Here is a 24,699-nt window from a genome sequence, read left to right on the forward strand (position 1 = left end):
GCATTGAGCAAGGAAGTCTGCCCGTTTCTTTGGCCTCATTATATATAATTCGAAGTCGTGGGGCCAGCTGATCAAGGTATTTTATATAGAATTCAATGGGCAGTCCGTCTAGTCCCGGCGTTTTATTATGCGCCATATGTTTTATCGCTCCTTTTATTTCCGTCAAGTCTATCGGGCCGCCCAGGGATTCAGCATCTTCTTGTTCCAGGTGGGGCAAATGCAAGTCAGCTAGGAAGGCATCCGTTGCTGCACCCTGATCTACTAGCCCGCTCTGATATAGTCTCTCGTAATAGGAACGGAAACAGTCAAGTATATCCGGCTGTGTCTGGTAAGAGTCGCCTCCACTCCCCTTGAGGGACATAATTGGCTGACCGTTTCGGCTGGGGCTCGCTAGCCAGGCCAGGAGTGTGCCGGTTTTATCTCCCTCCGCCAGGGTTCTTGTTAGGTATGTTTTATAGTCAAAGCTGCGGAGGCGCTCCACTTCCACCGCCACTGCCTAACGCGCCTCACTGACCTTACCCTGAAGCTCAGGGTGGCTGGGGCGCTCTCGCTCTGCTTCTCTCAGTCTCTGTTCGGCTTTATCCAAATCATCTATTAGCGTCCTGCACGCCCCGCAAATTTGCCTATACAGTGTCCCCTCACCGCTATCTTAAAAGCATCCCACTCCATGGCTCTAGATGAGGCAGTATCCTCGTTCTCCACGAAGTACTGTGTGATCCTCTCTCCCAATGCCTCGCGAAATGGCGGGTCGTCTAGCGTGTCCGGCCTTAGTCGCCACGTTGGGATTCGTGCGATTTCATTCATCCAGTTTAGTGTTAGGAGTAGGGGGTTTTGATCGGAGATCGTTCGCGCTAGGTATTCTGTCCGGGTTATCGTCCGGAGTACCGTCTGTGAGCATAGAAAGGCGTCGAGGCGGACATGGAGGTCATGTATGCTGGAGTAGAACGAGTAGTCTCGCTCCCTCGCATGTTGTACCCGCCAGACATCCGAGAAGTCCCATCTCCCCTGCCAGTCTGCTCTGTGCTTCGCTAGTCTATGCACCGGGGAGGCCTGCAGTGGTGGGTGTGACCTGTCCAGGACGGTGTCTACAATTGAGTTGAAGTCTCCCCCTATCAGCACGGGACTAGTGAAGTAGCTGGCCAGTGTTCTAGAGAGTGTCGCAAAGTACGTCGCCTGATCTACATTTGGCGCATAAATGCTGGTAAGCGCTATGTGTCGGCCTCTAAGCAGGCCCTCAACCGCTACATATCTCCCATCTGGGTCCACAGTGTGTCTAGTGACTTGGAAAGGGGTGCCCGCTCTAATCCAGATTAGTACCCCCCTAGCGAAGGCAGAGTAGGTAGTGTAATAGAGGTGGCCCCTCCATCTACGCTGCAGCACCACTCCCTCCTTCCGTGTCAGGTGAGTTTCTTATAGGAATGCTATGTGCACTCCCCTGCGGACTAAATAGGAGTGAATTTTGTGCCTTCTAGTCATAGTGTTTAGCCCCCGCACATTCCAGGACACACATTTCAATGAACCCACATTAGCCATAGTCCCATTGGGTTCGATCCAGTTCAATCATGATTGGCACCCAGACAGTAGGTTCGACACCATTCCCACCCCCCCCCAACATTCCCTCCATGTCCCCCCCTGAACAGTGCCCTGAGTTCCCCCAACTACTCCAGGCTCCCTCCCCCCCCAGAACAGGACCTAATTGCAGTAGAGTTGTTCCCATCCAAACAGGTGAGCAAACGTGCTCTGAACTTCTTCGTAATCCGTGACTAGTACCACGGAAGCCTTATGGGCTCTGGGAAGCGTGAGCTAGTTACTGGTACTTTCCAATGCCGTCCCCATAGTCCCATCCCGCCATATACAGTGTAACTTATGACATTTCAGTCTAACAGCGTCCTGCTCAAGTGTTCATAGAGGCCGTCCGACGAGCCATCGCCAGAATCAAGTAGCCGTGTCCGAGATTTTTAGCTTCCAATTATCACTTCCGATGTCTGCGGCGTGATTCTCGGGCCTCCTGCTTTTACCATTTCTGACAACTGAGTCTCCGAGCCCGATCCCTGCTCCTCCGAACCCGATTCTTTCTCCGATCGGAGCAGTGCCGATCCCGAAACTTCTTTCACTGCTTGCAGTGCTGCTTGCAGTGCTGCTTTCCGCTCGCCTTCCGTTTGAGATTGCGTCGGTTTCCTGGATCTGTGTCTCAGCCTTCGGAGCCTCCTCGATTTCCTCACCGGTTGATTCTGGCGCTCCTCTTCAGCCCTAAATCGTGCACCATCCGTGCCTGCCTTGTAAGTGTCCCACCATGTCCACGCCTCCGCCGCCGTTGTAAAGAACTGAGCTTTTCCATCCACCACTATTCGGAGCCTGGCTGGGAACAGCAGAGAGTATTGAATGCCTTCCGTGCGTAGTTCTTTTTTGATGGAGAGGAAAGAGGCGCGCATTTTTTGCGTTTCAAACGTATAGTCCGGAAACAGGGTCACTTTGCTGTTGTCTACTTGGAAGGGTCCCGCATCCCTGGCCCGTTGCAATAGCCAGTCTCTGTCTTTGTAGTGCAGCAGCTTGATGACCACCGGGCGAGGCGGCAGTCCCGGTTTCAGGGGTCTGGACGGGACTCGGTGCGCTCTTTCCAGCGTGAAGAAGGGGGAAAGGCCCTCTGGGGCTACCACAATTCTTAGCCAGTTATCCAGGTAGCCCACCATGTCCGTACCTTCTGTTTTCTCTGGAAGACCCACTAGGCGCACGTTGTTCCTGCGGCTGCGGTTTTCAGCATCCTCTGCCCGCCTTTCTAAAGCCTGTATGCGGTCCAGCGCGTCCGTGAGTCGTCCCTCCATCGATTTGTGTGCTGGTACCATGACCTTTATTGCGTCCTCCGTCTCCTTGACTCTGTCCGTTAGTTTTGCATGGTCCGCCCGAAGGAGTCCAAGTCCCGTCGACACTTGTGCAATATCGTGGTGCAAGGCATCTTTCGTGGTGCGATCGCTTGAAGGATCCTATCCTGCATTTGCAGTAGGTCTGTTGTTGGTGGGGGAGCATCCTCCGGTGTTTCTGTAGCGGGGCTGGCATCTCCTCTTACTCCTTTTGTTTTCCCCATGTCGGTGGACCGGGGTATCGGTGAGAGAATAAGGCGTCTGGCGCTCTCGGCGTGGTTTGGCAGCGGGGGCCCTCTGGGAGATTACCCAGAGCGTCCGATCGTGTCTTTTGCCGCCCCAGGGTCAGCTAGCTCCCAGTTTTCGCTGCAGGAGTCGGGCCTATTCCGGTCGGCCACGCGGCCAAACTGCTGCATGCTGGGCAGGGCCCCCCACGGCCTTCTGCAGGATCTCTCCCCGCCTCACTGTTAGGCTTCGGGCGCTCGTTGCAGCTCCCGGGTCTATTCGGAGGTATCTCCCAGTCCCTGTTTGTGGACGCAGGGGGTCCGCAATCTTCGACTCTTCCAGGATATTTCAGGCCCGGCCGGGGGCCCTCACGTCGGGCTGGAGGTCTCCGCGAGGGCTCCCACCAAGTTGGGTCTCGTGCGGGCCGGCTGCCCTGTGGGAAGCACCTCCTTCAGGATGAGCGAGGGCGCGGGGTCCGGCACGGGCCTCCAGGCCTCTTATCGGGTACGTCAAGCCGCTCCCCAGGGCCCCCAGCAGGCGCGGGCCTCAGTGAGGCCGGAGCGTCGGATCACCAGGCGTAGCCCCTATGCGCTCAGGGCCGGAGACTGCCGGGTCAATTCGCGTGCAATCGGGACCCGGGGTGCCGGTCCTAAGGCCTTCCTCAGCCGCTCCGTCTCTCCGGTCCGGTGAGGGTGTTCCGGGCCCTCTCCACCGCATGGGCCGCAGTGGGAGGCCGCAGTGAAGTCGGGGCCCCAAGTCCCGTCCCCCGGTCAGAGCGGAGCCGCACCGGAGTGTCAGGGCACGGTGCGCAACCCACGGCGGCGCTCCCCCGGGTTACTCCTGGGTCGGGCGACCGCCTCCTGGGCTCCCTCACCACTCAGCGCTCTCACTGCCTTCTTGCTACGGGTAGAGCGCCGCAGTCTGGTCCCATGGACGGAGTCGTGGCTGTTCTCCCACGAGCAGCGAAGACACCACCGGCACTTCACCCCTGCCACCAGGTGTCCACCTCTCGGTCCCGCCCCGCGGCCGTCGTCCCCGTGGTTCTGGGGGCCAAGGTCATTGGCAGGCACTCATCCGCCGGTCTGAGGTCCTCGGGGGCGCCAGGTGGCGCGGCGCAGCAGGTGCGGTCCTCTGGGCTCGGTCGGGCGTCCAGGGCCCTCTCTCCCGTTCACTCTGGGGGTAGCAGGCCCCGCTAACGCCGGGGCCTCAATTTTCGCCTCTCGGGTAGGGAGGAGCCACACCGGGGTTGACGGGGCGCCGAGCGCGGCCCTCTGGCGTCTCCTTCACCACCAATCGCCCTCACTGCCTTCTTGCTACGGGCAGAGCGCCGCAGTTTAGTCCCAGGGACGTAGTCGTGGCTGTTCTCCTCCCACGAGCGGCGAAGACACCACCGGCACTTCTCCCCCGCCGCCAGGTGTCCACCTCTCGGCCTCGCCCCGCAGCCGTCGTCCCCGTGGATCTGGGGGCCAAGGTCTTTGGCAGGCACTCACCCGCCGGTCTGAGCTTCTTCGGGGGCGCCAGGTGGCGCGGGGCAGCAGGTGCGGTCCTCCGAGCTCGGTCGGGTGTCCTGGGCCCGCACTCCCGTTCACTCTGGGGGTAGTAGGCCCGCTGACGCCGGGGCCGCAATTTTCGCCTCCCGGGCAGGGAGGATCCACACAGGGGTTGACGGGGCGACGAGCGCGGCCCTCCGGCGTCTCCTTACGAAGTCCGGGGGGTCGCCGGATTCCGTCGCCGGGCATCCACTCCCCAAGGCACCCGGACAGCGCACCGGCCGTCACAGTCGGGCTCCAGGGTCCGCGCCGCGGGTCCCAGTGTCTCGGCAGCTATGGGGACGCCGCCATCTTGCGCCTCGGGTCCGCGAGATGTTTCTGGACCTGTATGCCTCTCCCAGTGCAGGTACCGGCACTCCCGTGGCACCGGAGCAGGTGGCAGTGTGTCGCTCGGGTGCACCCGGTTTTCACGGGGCTCCCAAGCCGTTGAAAGGATGTTTTTGGCGGAAAACGGGCGGTGGGGTTGGGAGCCTCGTTAGGCTGTTACCATCTCCGTTGGCTGCTAGCCACGCCCCCGCCTTACATACGGATGTTAATGGTAGATATGTGATATCTAGTTGTTGGGGTAAGGGTATAGACCTACTTGTAATTAATGTTTATGGGCCCAACTATGGCAACCCTGACTTTTATACTGCTTTGTCTGGTAGGGTGCAGATCTTCGGGGTGGGGCAGCAACTGTGAAGTGGGGACTTCAATTTAGTTTCAAATCCAGAACGTGAGGACCGGTCAGACATGTCACGGGCGCATAAAGGGGGTTATACACACTATTCGGCATACCATGACTTACCCAAACGTATTGATTACTGTTTGGCCTCTAGGCAACTGTATAGCTATGTGCGGACTTGCGAGCTGCTGCCACGTACACTTTTGGACCATTCCCTGGTTCTGGTTGTGATTAATACCCCCTTAACCACTTCCATGCTAATGACAAGGTCAGCTCGTCATGCAGTACACTGGAGCTGTGCTTATGACGAGCTGACCTTGTCATGAACAATGGGAAATGAAGGTCTTCAGCACAGGACGGGAAAAGCCTTAGCAGCCAAGGTGTTAAGGACTATCCCCCCATACACTTGGAGGTTCCTCCCATACTCCTTATTGGACGCGGTGTTCAAGGCTAAACTGGCAGAGGCATTTGAAACTTATTTTGACAAAAATGTGGGTTCGGTAGAGAGCTTCCAGGTGGCGTGGGAGGCGTTTAAAGTGTACATCCGAGGGGTCACGATGTCTGAGCACTCAGGAGTACTGAAGGATCTGCACAAGAGGTCGACTGACTTGGAGGCCACTTTGGCCGACTTAGACACACGTCTACAACAAGGTGTTGACGATGAGGTGATGGGAGAATTCAAAGCCCGATGGAGGAGTTCCAGCACACGACTGATGCTGAAATTAAACATCTTGGCAAATATGCCACTGCTCGCATTTACGGTGAAGGTGAAAGGCCAGATAGGGTCCTTGCTCAGTTGTTAAGGAACCGTTGGGAACGCACGGGGGTCACTGAACTGAAGACAGCAGAGGGGGTCACGCTATCTGACGACTCTGCCATAGCAGAGAGATTTAGGCAAATCTATTCGACATTATACTCTTATCGAAGTTCAGTCACTGAGGAGGAAATTTTGGACTACTTACACATATCAAGTTGCCTTGGCTCAATCAATCAATCAATCAGTCAGATTTATAAAGCGCGATACGCACCCGCTAGGGTCTCAAGACGCTGGGAAGGAGGGGGGGGCACTACTGCTCGAAAAGCCAGGCCTTGAGGAGCTTCCTGAAGGAGAGATGGTCCTGGGTGAGTCGCAGGTGGGTGGGGAGGGTGTTCCAAGTCTTTACCGCCAGGTGGGAGAAGGATCTTCCTCCGGTGGTGGCTCTGCGGATCCGTGGGACGGTGGCGAGGGCGAGGCTGGCGGAGCGGAGCTTGCGGGTTGGCGTGTAGAACGTGAGGCGCTTGTTGAGGTACTCGGGGCCTACGTCGTGGAGAGCCTTGTGTGCGTGGGTGAGGAGTCTGAACGTGATCCTCTTGCTGACTGGGAGCCAGTGCAGGTCCCTCAGGTGGGCGGAGATGTCGCTGTGTCGGGGGATGTCCAGGACGAGTCGAGCTGAAGCGTTCTGGATGCTCTGGAGACTTTTCTGAAGTTTGGCCGTGGTTCCCGCGTAGAGGGCGTTCCCGTAGACCAGACGGCTGGCGACGAGGGCCTGGGTGACCGTTTTCCTGGTTCCAGTGGGGATCCAGCAGAAGATCTTACAGAGCATGCGGAGGGTGTTGAAGCAGGAGGAGGTAACAGCGTTGACTTGTCTGGCCATCGTGAGGGAGGAGTCAAGGATGAAGCCCAGGTTGCGTGCGTGGTCCGTGGGCTTGGGGGGGAGCCCAGGGCAGGGGGCCACCAGGAGTCGTTCCAGGCGGAGGTGGACGGGCCGAGGATGAGGACTTCCATCTTGTCTGAGTTCAGTTTCAGACGGTTGAGCTTCATCCAGTCCGTGATGTCTTTCATGCCGTCCTGAAAGCTGGCTTTGGCAGAGGCGGGGTCGTTGGTGAGGGAGAGGATCAGCTGGGTATCTTCGGCGTAGGAGATGATGTTGAGGTTGTGCTTGCGTGCGATGGCTGCGAGGGGGCTCATGTAGACATTGAAGAGGGTGGGGCTGAGCGAGGAGCTTTGCGGTACACCGCAGATGATCTTGGTGGCTTCTGCGAGGTAGGGCGGGAGACGGACTCTTTGGGTTCTGTCGGCGAGGAAGGAGGTGATCCATTCCAGGGCCTTTCCTTGGATCCCGGCGTGGTGGAGGCAGGTAGATAGGGTGCGGTGGCAGACCGTGTCGAAGGCAGCCGAGAGGTCGAGGAGGATGAGGGCGGCAGTTTATCCGTTGTCAAGCAGGGTCCTGATGTCGTCGGTGGCTGCGATGAGGGCGGTCTTAGTGCTGTGGTTCGCTCGGAATCCGGATTGCGATGGGTCGAGGGTGCCGGTCGTCTCGAGGAAGGCTGTCAGCTGATGGTTTTCTCGATGACTTTAGCGGGGAAGGGGAGAAGCGAGATGGGGCGGAAGTTCTTGAGGTCTGTGGGGCCTGCGGTGGGTTTCTTCAGGAGGGCACTGATCTCTGCATGCTCCCAGCTCTCCGGGAAGGTGGCGTATGCGAAGGACTTGTTGATGATGTTCCGGAGTTTGGGTGCGATGATGGAGTCGGCCTTGTTGAAGATGTGGTGTGGGCAGGGGTCGGTAGGGGGGCCCGAGTGGATGGAGTTCATCGTTTGGGTGGTGTCTTCCGTGCTGACCTGGGTCCAGGCGCACAGGGTAGTGGTGGGGGGCGTAGGTTCGGTGGCAGGGTGAGGGATCTGGGCGCCGAAGCTGTTGTGTATGTCGATGATCTTACGGTGGAAAAACGTGGCGAGAGAGTTGCAGAGGTCGTGTGATGGATTGATGTCGTTGTTGCTGGCGTTGGGGTTGAAGAGCTCTTTCACGATGTTGAAGAGTTCCTTGCTGTTGTGGGTGTTGTTGTCCAGTTGGTTTTTGAATGCTGTCCTTTGGGTGGTGCGGATCAGCTGGTGGTGTTGACGGGTGGCGATCTTGAGGGCTTTCATGTTTTCCGATGACTGGTTGTGGCACCAGGCTTTCTCGAGGGCACGGCAGGATTTCTTGGAGTCTTTGAGATCTTTGGTGAACCATGCGACTTTCTTGCTGTCGGGATTGCTTGGAGGGTTCTTCAGTGGAGCAAGGGCATCCGCGCAGTCGGTGATCCATAGTGTGAGGTTGCGGGCTGCTTCGTTGGGGTCCGTGGTGTTGGAGGGCGGGTTTTGGCTCAAGGAGGTGGTGAGTTGGTCGGTGGTGATCTTGCTCCAGTATCTTCGGGGGGTTTGTTGTGGGCGGTGGTGGGTCGTTGTTTTTCTGAAGTTGAAATGTACGCAGCTGTGATCGGTTCAGTGGAGCTCGGTGGTGTGGCTGAAGGAGATGTGGTTGCTGGAGGAGAAGACGGGGTCGAGAGTGTGGCCGGCATAGTGGGTGGGGGTGTTCACCAGTTGCTTGAGTCCGAGGTTGGCGAGGTTGTCTAGTAGGGTGGTGGTGTTGTTCTCCTTGTCGTTCTCCAGGTGGAAGTTGAGGTCTCCTAGGAGGATGTAGTCGGGGGAGGCGAGGACGAGCGGGCTGATGAAGTCTGCGATGGCTACGCTGAAATGTGGGCGTGGTCCCGGGGGTCTGTAGATGAGGGTCCCTCTGAGGGTAGTCTTGGGGTCGGTGTGTATCTGGAAGTGAAGGTGCTCTGCGGCGGTGAGGGTGTCGTTGTTGTTGGTCGTGATGCGGATGGTGTTTCTGTGGACAATGACGATGCCGCCTCCGGTTTGGTTGACGAGGTCCCTCCGGGCGATCTTGTAGCCGTCCGGGATGGCTATGGCAATGTCGGGGGCTAAGGTGGCGTTCATCCAGGTTTCCGTGAGGAAGGCGACGTCCGGTGCTGTTTTGTCCAGGAGGTCCCAGAGTTCGACGGCATGTTTGTGGACGGAGCGGGTGTTGAGCAGGATGCATTTGAGGTGGTTGCTGCTGGAGGTTGTTCTGGCTAGCGCGGTGCAGGATCGAGTGCAGGTGAAGTTGCAGGCATGGCAGGTGAAGGCTCCAAGCGTTTCGGGGTGGCTTGGTAGTAGGCTGGCTGAAGGCCGGTGTTGAGTGCGAGGTGGGTGGTGGCGTCGTATTTCAATCGGGTTGGCTGGCTCCGGCGAGGTCCAGGGGTTCTGGCGCTGGGCGCGGTCCAGGCGCGGACGGGCATAGACGGGCTTGCCTTTGGCGCGCCTTCGGTGCACTCGCTGCGCGTGACCGCTGCGCGTACGCGCAGTCCCCACCATATATGGCGAAGTGGGAAGGGGGCAAGGCCGCAGGGGAGCAGCGGGGGGGAAACAAGGGCGGGAAAACCAGACGCGGGGGAAACGGCGAGGGGGCAAGCCTGAGGGCAGAGGCCCAAGCAGCACCTGCAGCCCACGGGGGGAAAGGCAGCAGGAGAGGCGGCAGAAGGCAGCAGCGGTGACCAGGCCGCACGGGGGCCATGCGGTGAGTGGAGTGACCGGGTCAAGGGTCACAACTCACTGCTGTGCGGTTCCCACAATATATGGCCAAGTGGGAAGGGGGCGAGGCCGCAGGGGAGAAGCAGCAGGGAGCGGGGGGGAGACAAGGGCGGGAAAACCAGACGCGGGGGAAGCGGCGAGGGGGCAAGCCTGAGGGCAGAGGCCCAAGCAGCACCTGCAGCCCACAGGGGGGAAAGGCAGCAGGAGAGGCGGCAGAAGGCAGCAGCGGTGACCAGGGCACAAAGGGGCCGTGCGGTGAGTGGAGTGACTTGACATCGCAAATTCTTGATGCGTCCGTTAGAAAAAGAGGAAATGCTTCTAGCACTATCTAGTATGAGAGCCAGCAGCGCCCCGGGATAGCTGGCCTGACAGTGGCCTTCTATAAGGCATTCTTGTACCTGCTGCTCCCGCACTTAGCCACTTTATTTGATGACATGTGTGAGTCGGGCACGATGCCGCCCTCAATGAGAGAGGCTATTATTGTGGCTATTTTAAGCCGGGAAAACCACCTGAGGAGTGTTCGTCTTATCGTTCACTTGCATTGCTTAACGTTGACACCAAAATCTTCGCAAAGATCCTGGCCACTCGCCTGGTGGCTCTGGTCCCCACGTTGGTTGCGCCAGAGCAGGCTGGGTTTGGTCCGAGATGTAACATCACTTATAATTAATGCACAGTGTTTGGCGCCCTCCAGCATACTATACCGGACACTCACGCAGTAGCGGTGTTTCTAGATATGGCGAAGGCATTCGACTCTGTTGAATGGCCCTTCATGAGACAGGTTCTGTTGCATATGGGCCTGGGAGAGGTCTTCTTACAATGCTGGGGATACTCTATAGCTTGCCCATGGCCCGTATTAAAATTGGAGGCTTGGTAGCGGAACCGATACGTATTACGAGGGGTACGAGGCAGGGCTATCTGCTCTCTCCGAACCTTTATGCATTAGTTGCCGAACCCTTAGCTTGTGCGCCACGTGAATACTATAGATATAAGGGCATTCGCCACGTGAATACTATAGATATAAGGGCATTCGCATCCCAGGTTATGAACTCATTGTATCAACGTATGCGGATGACACGCTTCTCTATGTTCGAGATCCAGAACGGCATCGCTAATCAGTCTTGGGGGGGAAGTAGTGCACTTTGGGAGGAGTCGCAGGTCTATGAGTCAATTGGTCAAAATCCATGATATTCCCCCTTACGCCATCCACGACTCAATTTGAACTGGACTACCTATTACAATGGACGACGGAATCAGTGAGATACCTTGGTATACAAGTGCACTCAGACTCGGAAGTGGTTTTTAGGGAAAATGATGGAGTAGACTGGAGGATGAGGTGGACAGTTGGATTCGTTTACCGTTGACACTCCTGGGTAGAATCTCAATAATGAAAATGGTGACACTCCCTCGTTTCCTGTTTCTCTTCACAAATATCCCGATGGTCCTCCCTGGTATATTTTTGAACAAAATCACAACTCTGAGGGTTAAACTGGCATGGGTGGGCAAACAACCGAGGGTTAAGTGGCAAATTCTCAAGTTACCTTATCACATGGGGGGGCTAGGGGCACCGGACTTGGATCTTTATTATAGAGCAGCGAAGAGTGCCCATGCCCATCTTTGGATACACGGTTCGCCAGATATTCATCTGCGCATCGAGCGCGAGGTCGTAACCCCGTGCCCGCTGCCCACGTTGCTCTTTATACCTCCAGACCGATGGACTGGCATTCTGGACTCGATAAATGCGACCACTCACGCCTGGCATCACCTATTAAAGATGCAAACTGGGGCTGTATGGATGGGGGTGTGGTTCGCGCACTTAACTCCGTCGGGGTCAACGCTATAAGGGATTTATTTGAGGGAAACGCAGCGAAGGATTGGGATTCCGTGAATGTGGGAGACACTACGCCCTCACTCCTCACCAAGTTCCAATATCACAGGATCCGACATGCACTGCTTCAGCTACTGGGGAGTGACCTGGCTAAACCGCCGGAAGTGACTGCCCTCTCCTTAGTCATAAAAACGCAGGACCCGGCGTGACTAGTTTCTTAAATGTACAAACACGCTATGTCGTATAGGGAGAATCATTTTACAAAAGCCCGCTTGGCCTGGAAAGTCGACCTGAATAAGGAAATTGATGACGATATGTGGTTGTACTGCTGCCTTAATACGAAACGAGTTTCCCTTAATGGTAGGCACCGTTTGATACACTTCAAATACCTCAATAGAATCTACTATTCCCCGGAAAGACTTTGTAGATATGGATTGAGGGAAGACTCAAGATGTAAGCTTTGCGGTTTGCAAGTGGCGGATTTTATGCATTTAGCATGGTTTTGTCCCAGGGTAGCTCAGTTTTGGGATTATGTGTTTTCGGAACTGGCAGCGATAATAGGGCAGGCGCTTACACCTGAGCCAGCTTTAGCGCTGTTAGGTTACTTGAAACCTTTACCTAAAGGGACGAGCAGGTTAGTGGACATGGGGCTGTTGATGGCAAAGAATAGGGTGGCAATTTGTTGGTCAAGGGGGCCGCTTCCTACGATGGCCCAATGGGCTTCTGACATGTTGTATTGCTCCACCCAAACGGAATATTATAGTGACCTTCTACCTCCCCGCAATAGGCCTAAGAAGTTTTGGGCATTGTACAATGTATAAAGAGCCAATAAAGACAGAGAGGATGGGGAGACCAAGGGAGGAGACCGGACATGAATGTTCCCACCCCAGTAGTATAGTGCCTCTGTTATATTCCTTAGTGAGAAGGACGCCCTATAGAGAAATCAGTGAGAGCGTGGGATAGTGTGGGATATTGTAGATCTGTAAGTTACCTCAAGGTCGGGGATATGCTGCTCTCATGTCTTCTGGCCTGTCGGTGGGAGCGACACGTGATGTATATGATGTGTTATACTGGGGAAACATCCTTAACCACGATGTATAAACAACGACTTACCGGAACAACAAAGAGTGAACAACGAAGAGGGCTGAACCACGAAGGTAACATCCACGAACGAGGGAACAACGAAGGATGGAACCACGACTTTAAGAACACCGGAGCATGCTAGGAAAACGTTTAAAAGGGTAGATGGTGGGTGTGGGGGGGGACTCCCCCCACAAATACAATAACAAAATATATATAGTTAGAAATATACATGAAGATTAAAATCGTAATAGTTAAAATTCAAATACAGCTAAGGTTGCTAAGAAAATTAATTTACATTTAAATTACCGGTTTATGTCAGGAGATGAAAGGAGACTTATACCGCGCAACTTAGCCCAAGGGCATCAAGGCGCCAAACAGTATTGCTTTGATTTTAACAATTGTAAATGCTTTTGATTCACGAACAGAATATGATCAGTGTGCTCGTTTTTGTAAACAGATCTTAACTAGAATTTTAGAAAAAAAAAGGCATTAAATCCAATTTTTTCGTGGTTTAGGGAGTAGTGGTTTAAAATGTAGTGGTTAAGTAATGGTCGTGGTTTAGCCTTCGTTGTTCCAGAAGTCGTGGTTTAGGCAGTAGTTGTTAAGTCATACAATCGTTATACTGCTTACCTACTATGCTGTTACACTAAGTATTGTAAGAATATCAGGAACACTTGTCATTGTGATGTCATAATAAATTAAATGTGTCCTATGTTGATTGTACAACTATAATATGGAATTTTTCTTGTCCTTGAAAAGCACAATAAAGAACTTTAATTAAATAAAATTGAGTCCCAAAAAAAGTGAAATAAAACTATTGCTTAGGATCACATAATTTGGTTAAGTGGAGAAGCTGTGATTAATCCTAGGTTTTCTGGCTTCACATTGTGCAATTCAGCCACTAGATATATATGCTTCGCTTCCCCTACACCCACCTTACCACCAACACCCCCCACCCTGCTGGAATGCGATCCTCGTTCTCATCAAAGGCCAAACCTGTTGGCCTCTGAGGAAGAAGCCAATGCTCACCTCCTCTCGCCATCTTTGCAGTTGGGGCAGGTACATGCCATCCGTCTCCTCTTCTCGCCAGGCTGCAGATCTCCTGACAACGCCTGCTCCATTTGCAGCTGGATCTGTGTGGGGCTTAGGCCGCTGATGGTCACACTATTTCCAGACACATTTTGCACCGTCAACTGCTGCTGACCTGAGAAAAGCATTCAAAACTCACATTACACTGATAAACTGTGAAAGACAGCAATTGAGCTGTCAAAAGGCGGACAGGAAGGCTATACACAATTATTCATGGGTGTATCAATGGGTTACTTGACACTAGAACAGACGCTCCAAGAGAAACAAGCATTTACAATGCAATGGTTTCGCCTTTGGAAAAGTTAGAGCTATTGGCATTGTAAATGACAAAATTTGTTATTATTATTTGCATTTTTACTTTTCCTTGAGTTTAGCTTTCAAGATGATTATGACAATCAAAGGACATTTGAAGTTTATAAACCGTGACCACTCAAGCACACCTATTTTTTCTTTGGCTTTTTTTATTGCACCTAAACCCAATGAATTAGTTTATTTCAATTTTACGGTATTTCTATTTTGTCTCCTACCCAACGTCACCGGTAACCATAGAGATCTGTCAGCTACTTATGCATTACCGGCTTCTAATTCAATGCTAATTTAAACAACTGCTTAGGCACATGCATATTATCTAGCACTGTGTACATTTCTAAAGTTTAATATGACAGTTTGAGCATTCCAGACCCCTGCTCTTCCGCAACTGGGTTAATTAACAGATGCACAAAGACGGGTACTAATGCTAACTTTCAGATGACATTTATTTGCATAGATTTCGTTGTATTTTTGAAGTCATGCTATTTTAACATTATGGTGAGAGGAAACAGTAAAGCTATGGAACAACAAAACATGCAGGGAAAAGCAACAAACATTCAGTTGTACCTTCTGGCCCATCTATAAATAATGTGTGGGAAACGAGCAGACTACTTAACAGTATACGAAAATGTGGCAAACCTTTCAAATAATGATTTCCATGATACAGGCACAGTATTGAAGTGCGGGCCCCTCTCAACCTCTGTATGGCCTACCACTTGAGACTTTAAGAAACCATGACAAATGACACTATATTTCAACAAGGGCAAAGCCATGGCTGTCAGGGGGATGGATCCTGCATGTGATAGGGATTTTGGACTAAGAATACAGAAGTTATGATAACACAGTATCTTCCTCTGGTGCCAAGATCTCTCCCTTCCCAAAATGCGGAAAGATTCCACAACACAAAATCAAGAATTTTGAGGCAGCGAAGGTCCTCATCGATCAAGAAAATTTGCTCTAGAACTGTGAGGTCAAGCAGCCCATTTTCTTTGAACATGTTGTAGGGAGAGCAGTGCTTGCACAAAGCCCACGCAGCTGTGCATGTGTCTCCTCCTCAAATTACAGGAACAGTTTATGCCCCAAGAAATTGAATCAAGCAGCCTTAACTTTGCACAAGTAGGCATGCATGTTTTGTAGAATTATGCCAACTTGGGGAGGTCAACGTTAGGAAATATACAGATAATCCAACACACAAGGTTCTAATTTACTTCAGATCACTAACAATGGCCGAGTTCCGAGTAATGCAAACAAGTATAAATGCTCTGTTTATAAGTAAACTCACTCACTCTTTGGACAGACATGACAGAAAGTAACAAGAACAACGGGAGGGGGGGTGCGGGAACGGGCAAACACGGACAGCGGGAGGGGGCGGGAACGGGCACACACGGACAGCGGAAGGGGGGCGGGAACGTGCACACACGGACAGCGGGAGGGGGACATGCATAATAACGGAGGCAAACAGGCAAAGAGGGTTGACAAAGAAACAAGGACGCACTCACCTGGACATCTTCCGGCGGCAAATAATAAAAACATGGCGTCCCCCCCCAAAAAAAAAAATAGGAACCGCCCCCCGCCGCAATGACGACGTTAAAGGGGCGGGATGAGTAAAAATCGCGGGAACGCCCACCAATCTGCTCCGGCAATGACGGGCAGATCTGTCTTCCAATGGCTAGCCTCCATTTATGGAGCTAGCCAATGGAAGACAGAGGCGGGATTAAGCTCCATACTGTTTACAAAAGTTTTCGCCTGCGCAGTAAACGCCAGGCGAAACCTAAAAAAGGAACTTGCCAAAACTTAGAGCAGACCCCAGTTCTCTCTGAAACAAGGTTAAAGATTAAATAGTTCACAGGATTTATTTTGGGACAGAGCTGCATTGGAAAACAGACTTCCAAAAGGAAAATGCTACTTACCAGTATGCATATGCTCTTGGCATGTAGGGCTGCTGACATTCATATCTTAGCATAGATCGCCGCCTAGTGTTGGGTCCGGATGTTTGCACCTTGTTGTCCTGGAAGAGTCTTCGAAGTATCACGAGATAGGTGACTCCTCCCCTGGACTACAGTGCGCATGGGCATCTTCTCCATCCTCAGATTGTTTTTCGCCATTGTGGCAAAGATAGAGTATAGAATAGTAAGAGATGACCATGTAAATGTATGTTAAGAAGGTTACCCTGCAGCTGTGACAGGCACCGGGGAGGAGGGTGGGCGATATGAATGTCAACAGCCCTACATACCAAGAACAGATGCATACTGGTAAGTAGCATTTTCCATCGAGGCATGTGGGCTGCTGAATTCATATCTTAGCATAGGCTGTATAGCAGTTTCTCCTCTAGCGCTGGTTATCTGTACCAGCTGCAGTGGTTTGAAAGAGAGTTTTAAGGACAGCCTGTCCTACCGCAGCTTGTTGCTTAGCCTGCACGTCAACACAGTAGTGTTTAGTGAAAGTGTGTATGGTAGACCATGTAGCTGCCTAAGGGAATATTTGCTAGGAAAGCCATGGATGCCCCATTTTGCGCGTTGAGTGTGCTCTTGGGGGAACTGTTAAAGTGCGCTTTCCTTTTTGATAGCATATTTGAATGCATTTAACAATCCATCTGGCTATTCCTGTTTTGGAAATGGGATTACCCTTATGTTGTGGTGAAAAGGCAATAAATAGTTGTTTTGTCTTTCTGAATGATTTTGTTCTGTCAACATAATATAGCAGAGCTCTCTTAACATCTAGTGTGTGTTGAGCTCTTTCAGCTACTGATTGCGGGTTTGGAAAGAAAACTGGTAATTCTGTCGACTGATTGATGTGAAAAGTGGAGATCACTTTTGGCATAAATTTAGGGTTTGTATGGAGCACTACCTTATTGTGGTGTATCTGCATGAAAGGTTCCTGAATGGTTAGTGCCTGTAGTTCACTTACTCGCCTAAGGGAGGTGATGGCAATTAAAAAAGCCACCTTCCATGTTAAGAATTGTAGTTCACATGAATTAAGTGGTTCGAAGGGAGGTCCCATGAGTCTGGTAAGTACTATGTTTAGGTTCCAGACTGGAGAAGGTGGATGCTTTGGAGGGATAATTCTTTTAAGTCCTTCCATAAAAGCTTTGATAGGTGGTATTCTAAACAGGGAGACATGTCTGTTTTGAAGATATGCTGCTATAGCAGCAAGGTGTAGCCTTATTGATGAGTATGCTAGGTTACATCTTTGACGATGTAGCAGGTAACAGATTATGTTTTGGATGGAGGCATCCAATGGATTGACTTGATTATTATTACAATAGATTACAAATCTTTTCCATTTAGCTGCGTAGCATGCTCTGGTAGTGGGACGTCTTGCTTCTTTGATAATGTTCATGCAGTCGGGAGGCAAGTTAAGATATCCGAACTCTAAGACTCAACCTGCCTCCGACTGGTGTTAAATGGTCTGGAGGGAGTGTGAGCGAGTCACTGTTTGTTGGTGGCGGAGGCTCGTGTGCTACCACCACCCTGTCCTCTGCCCTTGTTGTTATTGCCTCTGTTGGCACTCTTATTAAAGGTGCTTTGGGTATTACTTTTGAATGAGGAGGAAGTTTGTGATGTGTTACCTCTACCTGAGCCTCGAAAGGAGGAGCGACGAAAGGAACTTCTACATTGTTGAAACTGAAGTGCACACATGGACTTAGCGGTATCCATATCTTTTTTCATCTTTTCTAAGATGGCATCTATTGCAGGGCCAAACAAGAAATCTTGGTTAATGGGCTGGTTGAGGATGGTTGATTGCACTTCATTTTTAAAGCCGGAAATGCGTAGCCACGCATGCCGGCGTAGTAATACACTAGTGTTGATCGACCTGGCGGCTGTGTCCGCTGCGTCAAGGGCACATTTAATGGAAGCGTTAGTGATTAATTTGCCTTCCTGTATTAGGTCGTTTGCTTTAGCCTTAAAAGGTTTTGGCAGGTGTTGTACTAAACCCTCCAGTTGGTCATAGTGAGCTCTATCGTAACGTGCTAAGAGAGCCTGTGTGTTGGCAATTCTCCAGGTATTTTCTGCCTGGGAGGCCACTCTTTAACCTGAGGCTTCTAATATCTTTGACTCTTTGTCAGGAGGGGGAGCATCTCCTGTCGTTTGAGAATTAGCTCGTTTTCTGGCATTTGATACAACTAGTGAGTCTAATGGTAAGTGAGACTTAATATAAGAAGGGTCTGTAGGGGCTGATTTATACTTTTTCTCAATTCTGGGATTGAGGATACGCGCTCTGGCAGGATCTTTAAAAATGTCTGGCGCGTGCTTTAGTACCCCCTTTAACATAGAAGTGTAAGTACACTTTTCTCAGATGTTGGAAAGGTGTCAAATAGGAAATCCTCTTCTATTGGGTCAGTGTGCATGTCTACACCATGATACTTAGCTGCCCTATCCACTAGCTGGTCTGGTTAAAAACAATGGTGATGTCAGTAGGAGACGGCTTTGTAGGATATGGAGAGGTGTCAGGGATGGGTTGTGGATCATATGTATCATACGGATCCGTATGGTCACTCCATGTGTTATCTTGGATATCCTGATCTTCGGGTTCTACAAAAGGATCCTGAAGATCTTCCCCCATGTTGCCTGTCTCATCATAACCTGAATATGTAGGAGAGTAAGGCACATAAGGCATGCCAGGAATGAAAGGAGGAGGAGTAAAAGGCCTTGAAGAAGTATTTTTTCTTTGGAGGAACAGGAGAAGAAGTGTCAGTGTCCAGTGATCTTTTCTTCCTTTTGTAAACTGTTACGTGTCCTGTTTCAGGGTCTATATACAGTTGAAATTGTTCTTCGCTCACAGGATCAGGATGGAAAACTTCTTCCTCAACTGTCCGTGGCTTTGGCGCCGATGTTTCTGGCTTTGTCGCTTATTTATGGTGAGTCTTTGGCTCGAGGGCCTTCGGCTGTGGAGCTTTTTTCGGCTCGACTGCTGTTTTCGGGTCAGGGACCTTCTTTGGGTCGGCGACTCTTATTGGTTCGACGTCTTTTGTTGGCTGTACTGCCTTTTTTGGCTCAGAAACCTTCTTTGGTTGGACGACCTTTTTCCGATCCACCATTTTTTTCGGTTCAATGGCTTTTTTAGGTTCGACGTGCTTTTTGGTCTCGACGTCCCCTTTCGGCTCGAGGATCTTTAAAGTCTCAACGGCCTTCTTCGGGTCGACAGGCTTTTTTGTCTGATCTGCTTTCTTTAGATTGACACCTTTTTTCGGCTTGACGGCCTTTTTCGGGTCGACTGTTTTTTCGGATCGACGACCCTCTTTGGTACGACGCCCTTCTTTGGATCGATGACCTTCTTTGGCCCGACAACCCTTTTAGGTTCGACTGCCTTTTTGGGAAGAGTGTGGCTCGTTCCTGTGGTATCAGAAGGCTTGGGTATGGTCTTCGGAGCCGAGCCGGAAGGTGGGGCCTCTGAAGGAGTCTGTCGGTCTCGGCGAAGGCCTTTAGGCGATGCTTTGACCGGAGCCTTGTCTTGAGGTGGAAGCGGAATCGGGGCTTTGGTACTCACGGTTGGCCCCGGTGTGATCTGGTCATCGGAGTCCGACTGGTCGTCTACGGTGACTATTTCTAGGTCGGAGTCGGCCGCTTCTGGGAGTTCATGTTCGCCGGCGAAAATGTTCTTCTGCTCCGATGCCCGCCGCTGCATCTCTTGTCTAGCGGCCCTTCGGTTCCGGATAGTTTTTTTCGACTGGAACTGAGCACAAGCTGGACAGTTTTCCTCGTTGTGCTCCGGAGACAGGCACTTGTTGCATACTGTATGTTTGTCTGTCTGTGGGAATATGGAGTGACATTGAGGGAATTTTTTAAACGGGGTCCTTTCCATCGGCAGGAGGCCCACGTGGCGTCGAAAAGGCCCAACAGCCCGCGTCGACAACCGGATCGAGATGGACAGTATTATCGAGTCAAGGGGTACCGAACGAGAACAATACCGTCGAGGTAGAAGGCCTTTAGGCCTTAGAAAGTTGAAAACTTTTGGTTCCTAAGTTGGAGATGAGGAATAGCATCCGAACCCAATGGCGGAGAAAAACAATCTGAGGATGGAGAAGATGCCCATGCGCACTGTAGTCCAGGGGAGGAGTTACCTATCTTGTGATACTTCGAAGACTCTTCCAACAAGGTGCAAACATCCGGACCCAACACTAGGCGGCGATCTATGCTAAGATATGAATTCAGCAGCCCACATGCCTCGAACATCACATTTCAACTGAATAACCCTCTACATTACTTTGGTTACTATAGGTGTACTGATCCTCTACACAATTACTATCCTGGATCCTAAATAAAGAGCCTTGAAATACAGCAGCTGTTATCAAGCAGATGAATAGATTTTAAGCATTTGTTCCTTAGGATCTCATGAAAAAGGATGATTAAGGCCTGTTGAGGTGACAGTACCCACTTGACAGTAAGTAGAACTCTGCCCAAAAAAACTACTGTCTCATTACACACCTCAGCAGTGATGGAGTAGACTCCCATCACATGAATCCTGTTCTGGTGAGTTCTTAGCATATGGGCAGCAAATCCTAAATTGCCAACTTTGTGAGGGCTAACACTGGACACCTTTAGATCATCATTTTGATGGTCTTAATTTGGTCTGTATTTGCCAATCGCACCCGCCTTCTCAAGTGATTTCATCTCAACCCTCGGTTAGGGGGAATCACCAGGTGGTTCCCCTGAGCAAAAACAAGAGACTTATGTGCAGCAGCCCAGTAAATCCCTGGGTGAAAAGTGTGTGAGATGCAGTAAAGGGGAACACGTTTCTTTCCCCTATTCATAATGTAAGACAAATTACCCGATGTATTCCCTCTTGATGTGTTTTACTGTCTGGCAAGAGAACGCTCTACCACTTTGACCAAGTTAATAGATGACAAAGCATCAGTTCACAAACCCTGTCGTCAAATCTATGCTACCCTGTTCATTTTTAAGAAACTCAATAAAAGTAATCAGGCCTCGCAGAAAACAAAGCAAATGGATAAACTGTCTTACAGAATAGAACCAACATTTTTAATAGAAACTGAAACACTTTATATATTTAAAAAAGCCCACTCCAAAGTACCAAAATGATTTACGACAATGCTCCAGATCCCACCAACTCCATACCCACACAGCTCCCTGTACAACAAGCATTTACAATGCAATGGTTTTGCCTTTGTTAAAGTTAGAGCTATTGGCATTGCTCTTGACACTCTGAAGCTCCACTCTGAAGCTCCACTCTGCACTCTGAAGCTCCACTCTGAAGCTCCACTCTGAAGCTCCACTCTGAAGCTCCACTCTGAAGCTCCACTCTGAAGCTCCACTCTGAAGCTCCACTCTGAAGCTCCACTCTGAAGCTCCACTCTGAAGCTCCACTCTGAAGCTCCACTCTGAAGCTCCACTCTGCACTCTGAAGCTCCACTCTGAAGCTCCACTCTGAAGCTCCACTCTGAAGCTCCACTCTGAAGCTCCACTCTGAAGCTCCACTCTGCACTCTGAAGCTCCACTCTGAAGCTCCACTCTGCACTCTGAAGCTCCACTCTGCACTCTGAAGCTCCACTCTGCACTCTGAAGCTCCACTCTGAAGCTCCACTCTGCACTCTGAAGCTCCACTCTGCACTCTGAAGCTCCACTCTGAAGCTCCACTCTGAAGCTCCACTCTGAAGCTCCACTCTGAAGCTCCACTCTGAAGCTCCACTCTGAAGCTCCACTCTGAAGCTCCACTCTGAAGCTCCACTCTGCACTCTGAAGCTCCACTCTGAAGCTCCACTCTGAAGCTCCACTCTGCACTCTGAAGCTCCACTCTGAAGCTCCACTCTGAAGCTCCACTCTGAAGCTCCACTCTGAAGCTCCACTCTGAAGCTCCACTCTGAAGCTCCACTCTGAAGCTCCACTCTGAAGCTCCACTCTGAAGCTCCACTCTGAAGCTCCACTCTGAAGCTCCACTCTGCACTCTGAAGCTCCACTCTGCACTCTGAAGCTCCACTCTGAAGCTCCACTCTGCACTCTGAAGCTCCACTCTGCACTCTGAAGCTCCACTCTGAAGCTCCACTCTGCACTCTGAAGCTCCACTCTGCACTCTGAAGCTCCACTCTGAAGCTCCACTCTGCACTCTGAAGCTCCACTCTGAAGCTCCACTCTGCACTCTGAAGCTCCACTCTGCACTCTGAAGCTCCACTCTGAAGCTCCACTCTGCACTCTGAAGCTCCACTCTGAAGCTCCACTCTGCACTCTGAAGCTCCACTCTGAAGCTCCACTCTGAAGCTCCACTCTGAAGCTCCACTCTGAAGCTCCACTCTGAAGCTCCACTCTGCACTCTGAAGCTCCACTCTGAAGCTCCACTCTGAAGCTCCACTCTGAAGCTCCACTCTGAAGCTCCACTCTGAAGCTCCACTCTGCACTCTGAAGCTCCACTCTGAAGCTCCACTCTGCACTCTGAAGCTCCACTCTGAAGCTCCACTCTGCACTCTGAAGCTCCACTCTGAAGCTCCACTCTGCACTCTGAAGCTCCACTCTGAAGCTCCACTCTGCACTCTGAAGCTCCACTCTGAAGCTCCACTCTGCACTCTGAAGCTCCACTCTGAAGCTCCACTCTGAAGCTCCACTCTGCACTCTGAAGCTCCACTCTGAAGCTCCACTCTGAAGCTCCACTCTGAAGCTCCACTCTGAAGCTCCACTCTGAAGCTCCACTCTGAAGCTCCACTCTGAAGCTCCACTCTGCACTCTGAAGCTCCACTCTGAAGCTCCACTCTGAAGCTCCACTCTGAAGCTCCACTCTGAAGCTCCACTCTGCACTCTGAAGCTCCACTCTGAAGCTCCACTCTGAAGCTCCACTCTGAAGCTCCACTCTGAAGCTCCACTCTGAAGCTCCACTCTGAAGCTCCACTCTGAAGCTCCACTCTGAAGCTCCACTCTGAAGCTCCACTCTGAAGCTCCACTCTGAAGCTCCACTCTGCACTCTGAAGCTCCACTCTGAAGCTCCACTCTGCACTCTGAAGCTCCACTCTGAAGCTTCACTCTGAAGCTCCACTCTGAAGCTCCACTCTGAAGCTCCACTCTGAAGCTCCACTCTGCACTCTGAAGCTCCACTCTGCACTCTGAAGCTCCACTCTGCACTCTGAAGCTCCACTCTGCACTCTGAAGCTCCACTCTGAAGCTCCACTCTGAAGCTCCACTCTGAAGCTCCACTCTGAAGCTCCACTCTGCACTCTGAAGCTCCACTCTGCACTCTGAAGCTCCACTCTGCACTCTGAAGCTCCACTCTGCACTCTGAAGCTCCACTCTGAAGCTCCACTCTGAAGCTCCACTCTGAAGCTCCACTCTGAAGCTCCACTCTGAAGCTCCACTCTGAAGCTCCACTCTGAAGCTCCACTCTGAAGCTCCACTCTGAAGCTCCACTCTGCACTCTGAAGCTCCACTCTGCACTCTGAAGCTCCACTCTGCACTCTGAAGCTCCACTCTGCACTCTGAAGCTCCACTCTGCACTCTGAAGCTGCACTCTGAAGCTCCACTCTGAAGCTCCACTCTGAAGCTCCACTCTGAAGCTCCACTCTGAAGCTCCACTCTGCACTCTGAAGCTCCACTCTGAAGCTCCACTCTGAAGCTCCACTCTGAAGCTCCACTCTGAAGCTCCACTCTGAAGCTCCACTCTGAAGCTCCACTCTGAAGCTCCACTCTGAAGCTCCACTCTGCACTCTGAAGCTCCACTCTGCACTCTGAAGCTCCACTCTGAAGCTCCACTCTGCACTCTGAAGCTCCACTCTGCACTCTGAAGCTCCACTCTGAAGCTCCACTCTGAAGCTCCACTCTGAAGCTCCACTCTGAAGCTCCACTCTGCACTCTGAAGCTCCACTCTGAAGCTCCACTCTGCACTCTGAAGCTCCACTCTGCACTCTGAAGCTCCACTCTGCACTCTGAAGCTCCACTCTGCACTCTGAAGCTCCACTCTGAAGCTCCACTCTGCACTCTGAAGCTCCACTCTGAAGCTCCACTCTGCACTCTGAAGCTCCACTCTGAAGCTCCACTCTGCACTCTGAAGCTCCACTCTGAAGCTCCACTCTGCACTCTGAAGCTCCACTCTGAAGCTCCACTCTGCACTCTGAAGCTCCACTCTGAAGCTCCACTCTGCACTCTGAAGCTCCACTCTGCACTCTGAAGCTGCACTCTGAAGCTCCACTCTGCACTCTGAAGCTCCACTCTGCACTCTGAAGCTTCACTCTGCACTCTGAAGCTTCATTCTGCACTCTGAAGCTCCACTCTGAAGCTCCACTCTGAAGCTCCACTCTGAAGCTCCACTCTGAAGCTCCACTCTGAAGCTCCACTCTGCACTCTGAAGCTCCACTCTGAAGCTCCACTCTGCACTCTGAAGCTCCACTCTGAAGCTCCACTCTGAAGCTCCACTCTGAAGCTCCACTCTGAAGCTCCACTCTGAAGCTCCACTCTGAAGCTCCACTCTGAAGCTCCACTCTGAAGCTCCACTCTGAAGCTCCACTCTGAAGCTCCACTCTGAAGCTCCACTCTGAAGCTCCACTCTGAAGCTCCACTCTGCAGCTCCACTCTGCAGCTCCACTCTGAATCTGCAGCTCCACTCTGAATCTGCAGCTCCACTCTGAATCTGCAGCTCCACTCTGAATCTGCAGCTCCACTCTGAATCTGCAGCTCCACTCCGAATCTGCAGCTCCACTCTGAATCTGCAGCTCCACTCCGAATCTGCAGCTCCACTCTGCACTCTGAAGCTCCACTCTGAAGCTCCACTCTGAAGCTCCACTCTGAAGCT

General features: G+C 51.8%; 1 protein-coding gene across 1 annotated transcript in view; it reads right to left on the reverse strand.

The window, feature by feature from the left end:
- The window catches only part of SP2 (Sp2 transcription factor), a 188,581-nt gene that overhangs the window by 28,660 nt on the left and 135,222 nt on the right, over window positions 1–24,699 (reverse strand). Inside the window, exon 5 of the mRNA XM_078645580.1 lies at window positions 13,606–13,780. Within this exon, the coding sequence (XP_078501706.1) occupies window positions 13,606–13,780 (175 nt within the window). The remainder of the gene's footprint in view (window positions 1–13,605; window positions 13,781–24,699) is intronic.

This window comes from Lissotriton helveticus, chromosome 5_1 (assembly GCF_964261635.1).
Source record: "Lissotriton helveticus chromosome 5_1, aLisHel1.1, whole genome shotgun sequence".
NCBI lineage: Eukaryota > Metazoa > Chordata > Amphibia > Caudata > Salamandridae > Lissotriton > Lissotriton helveticus.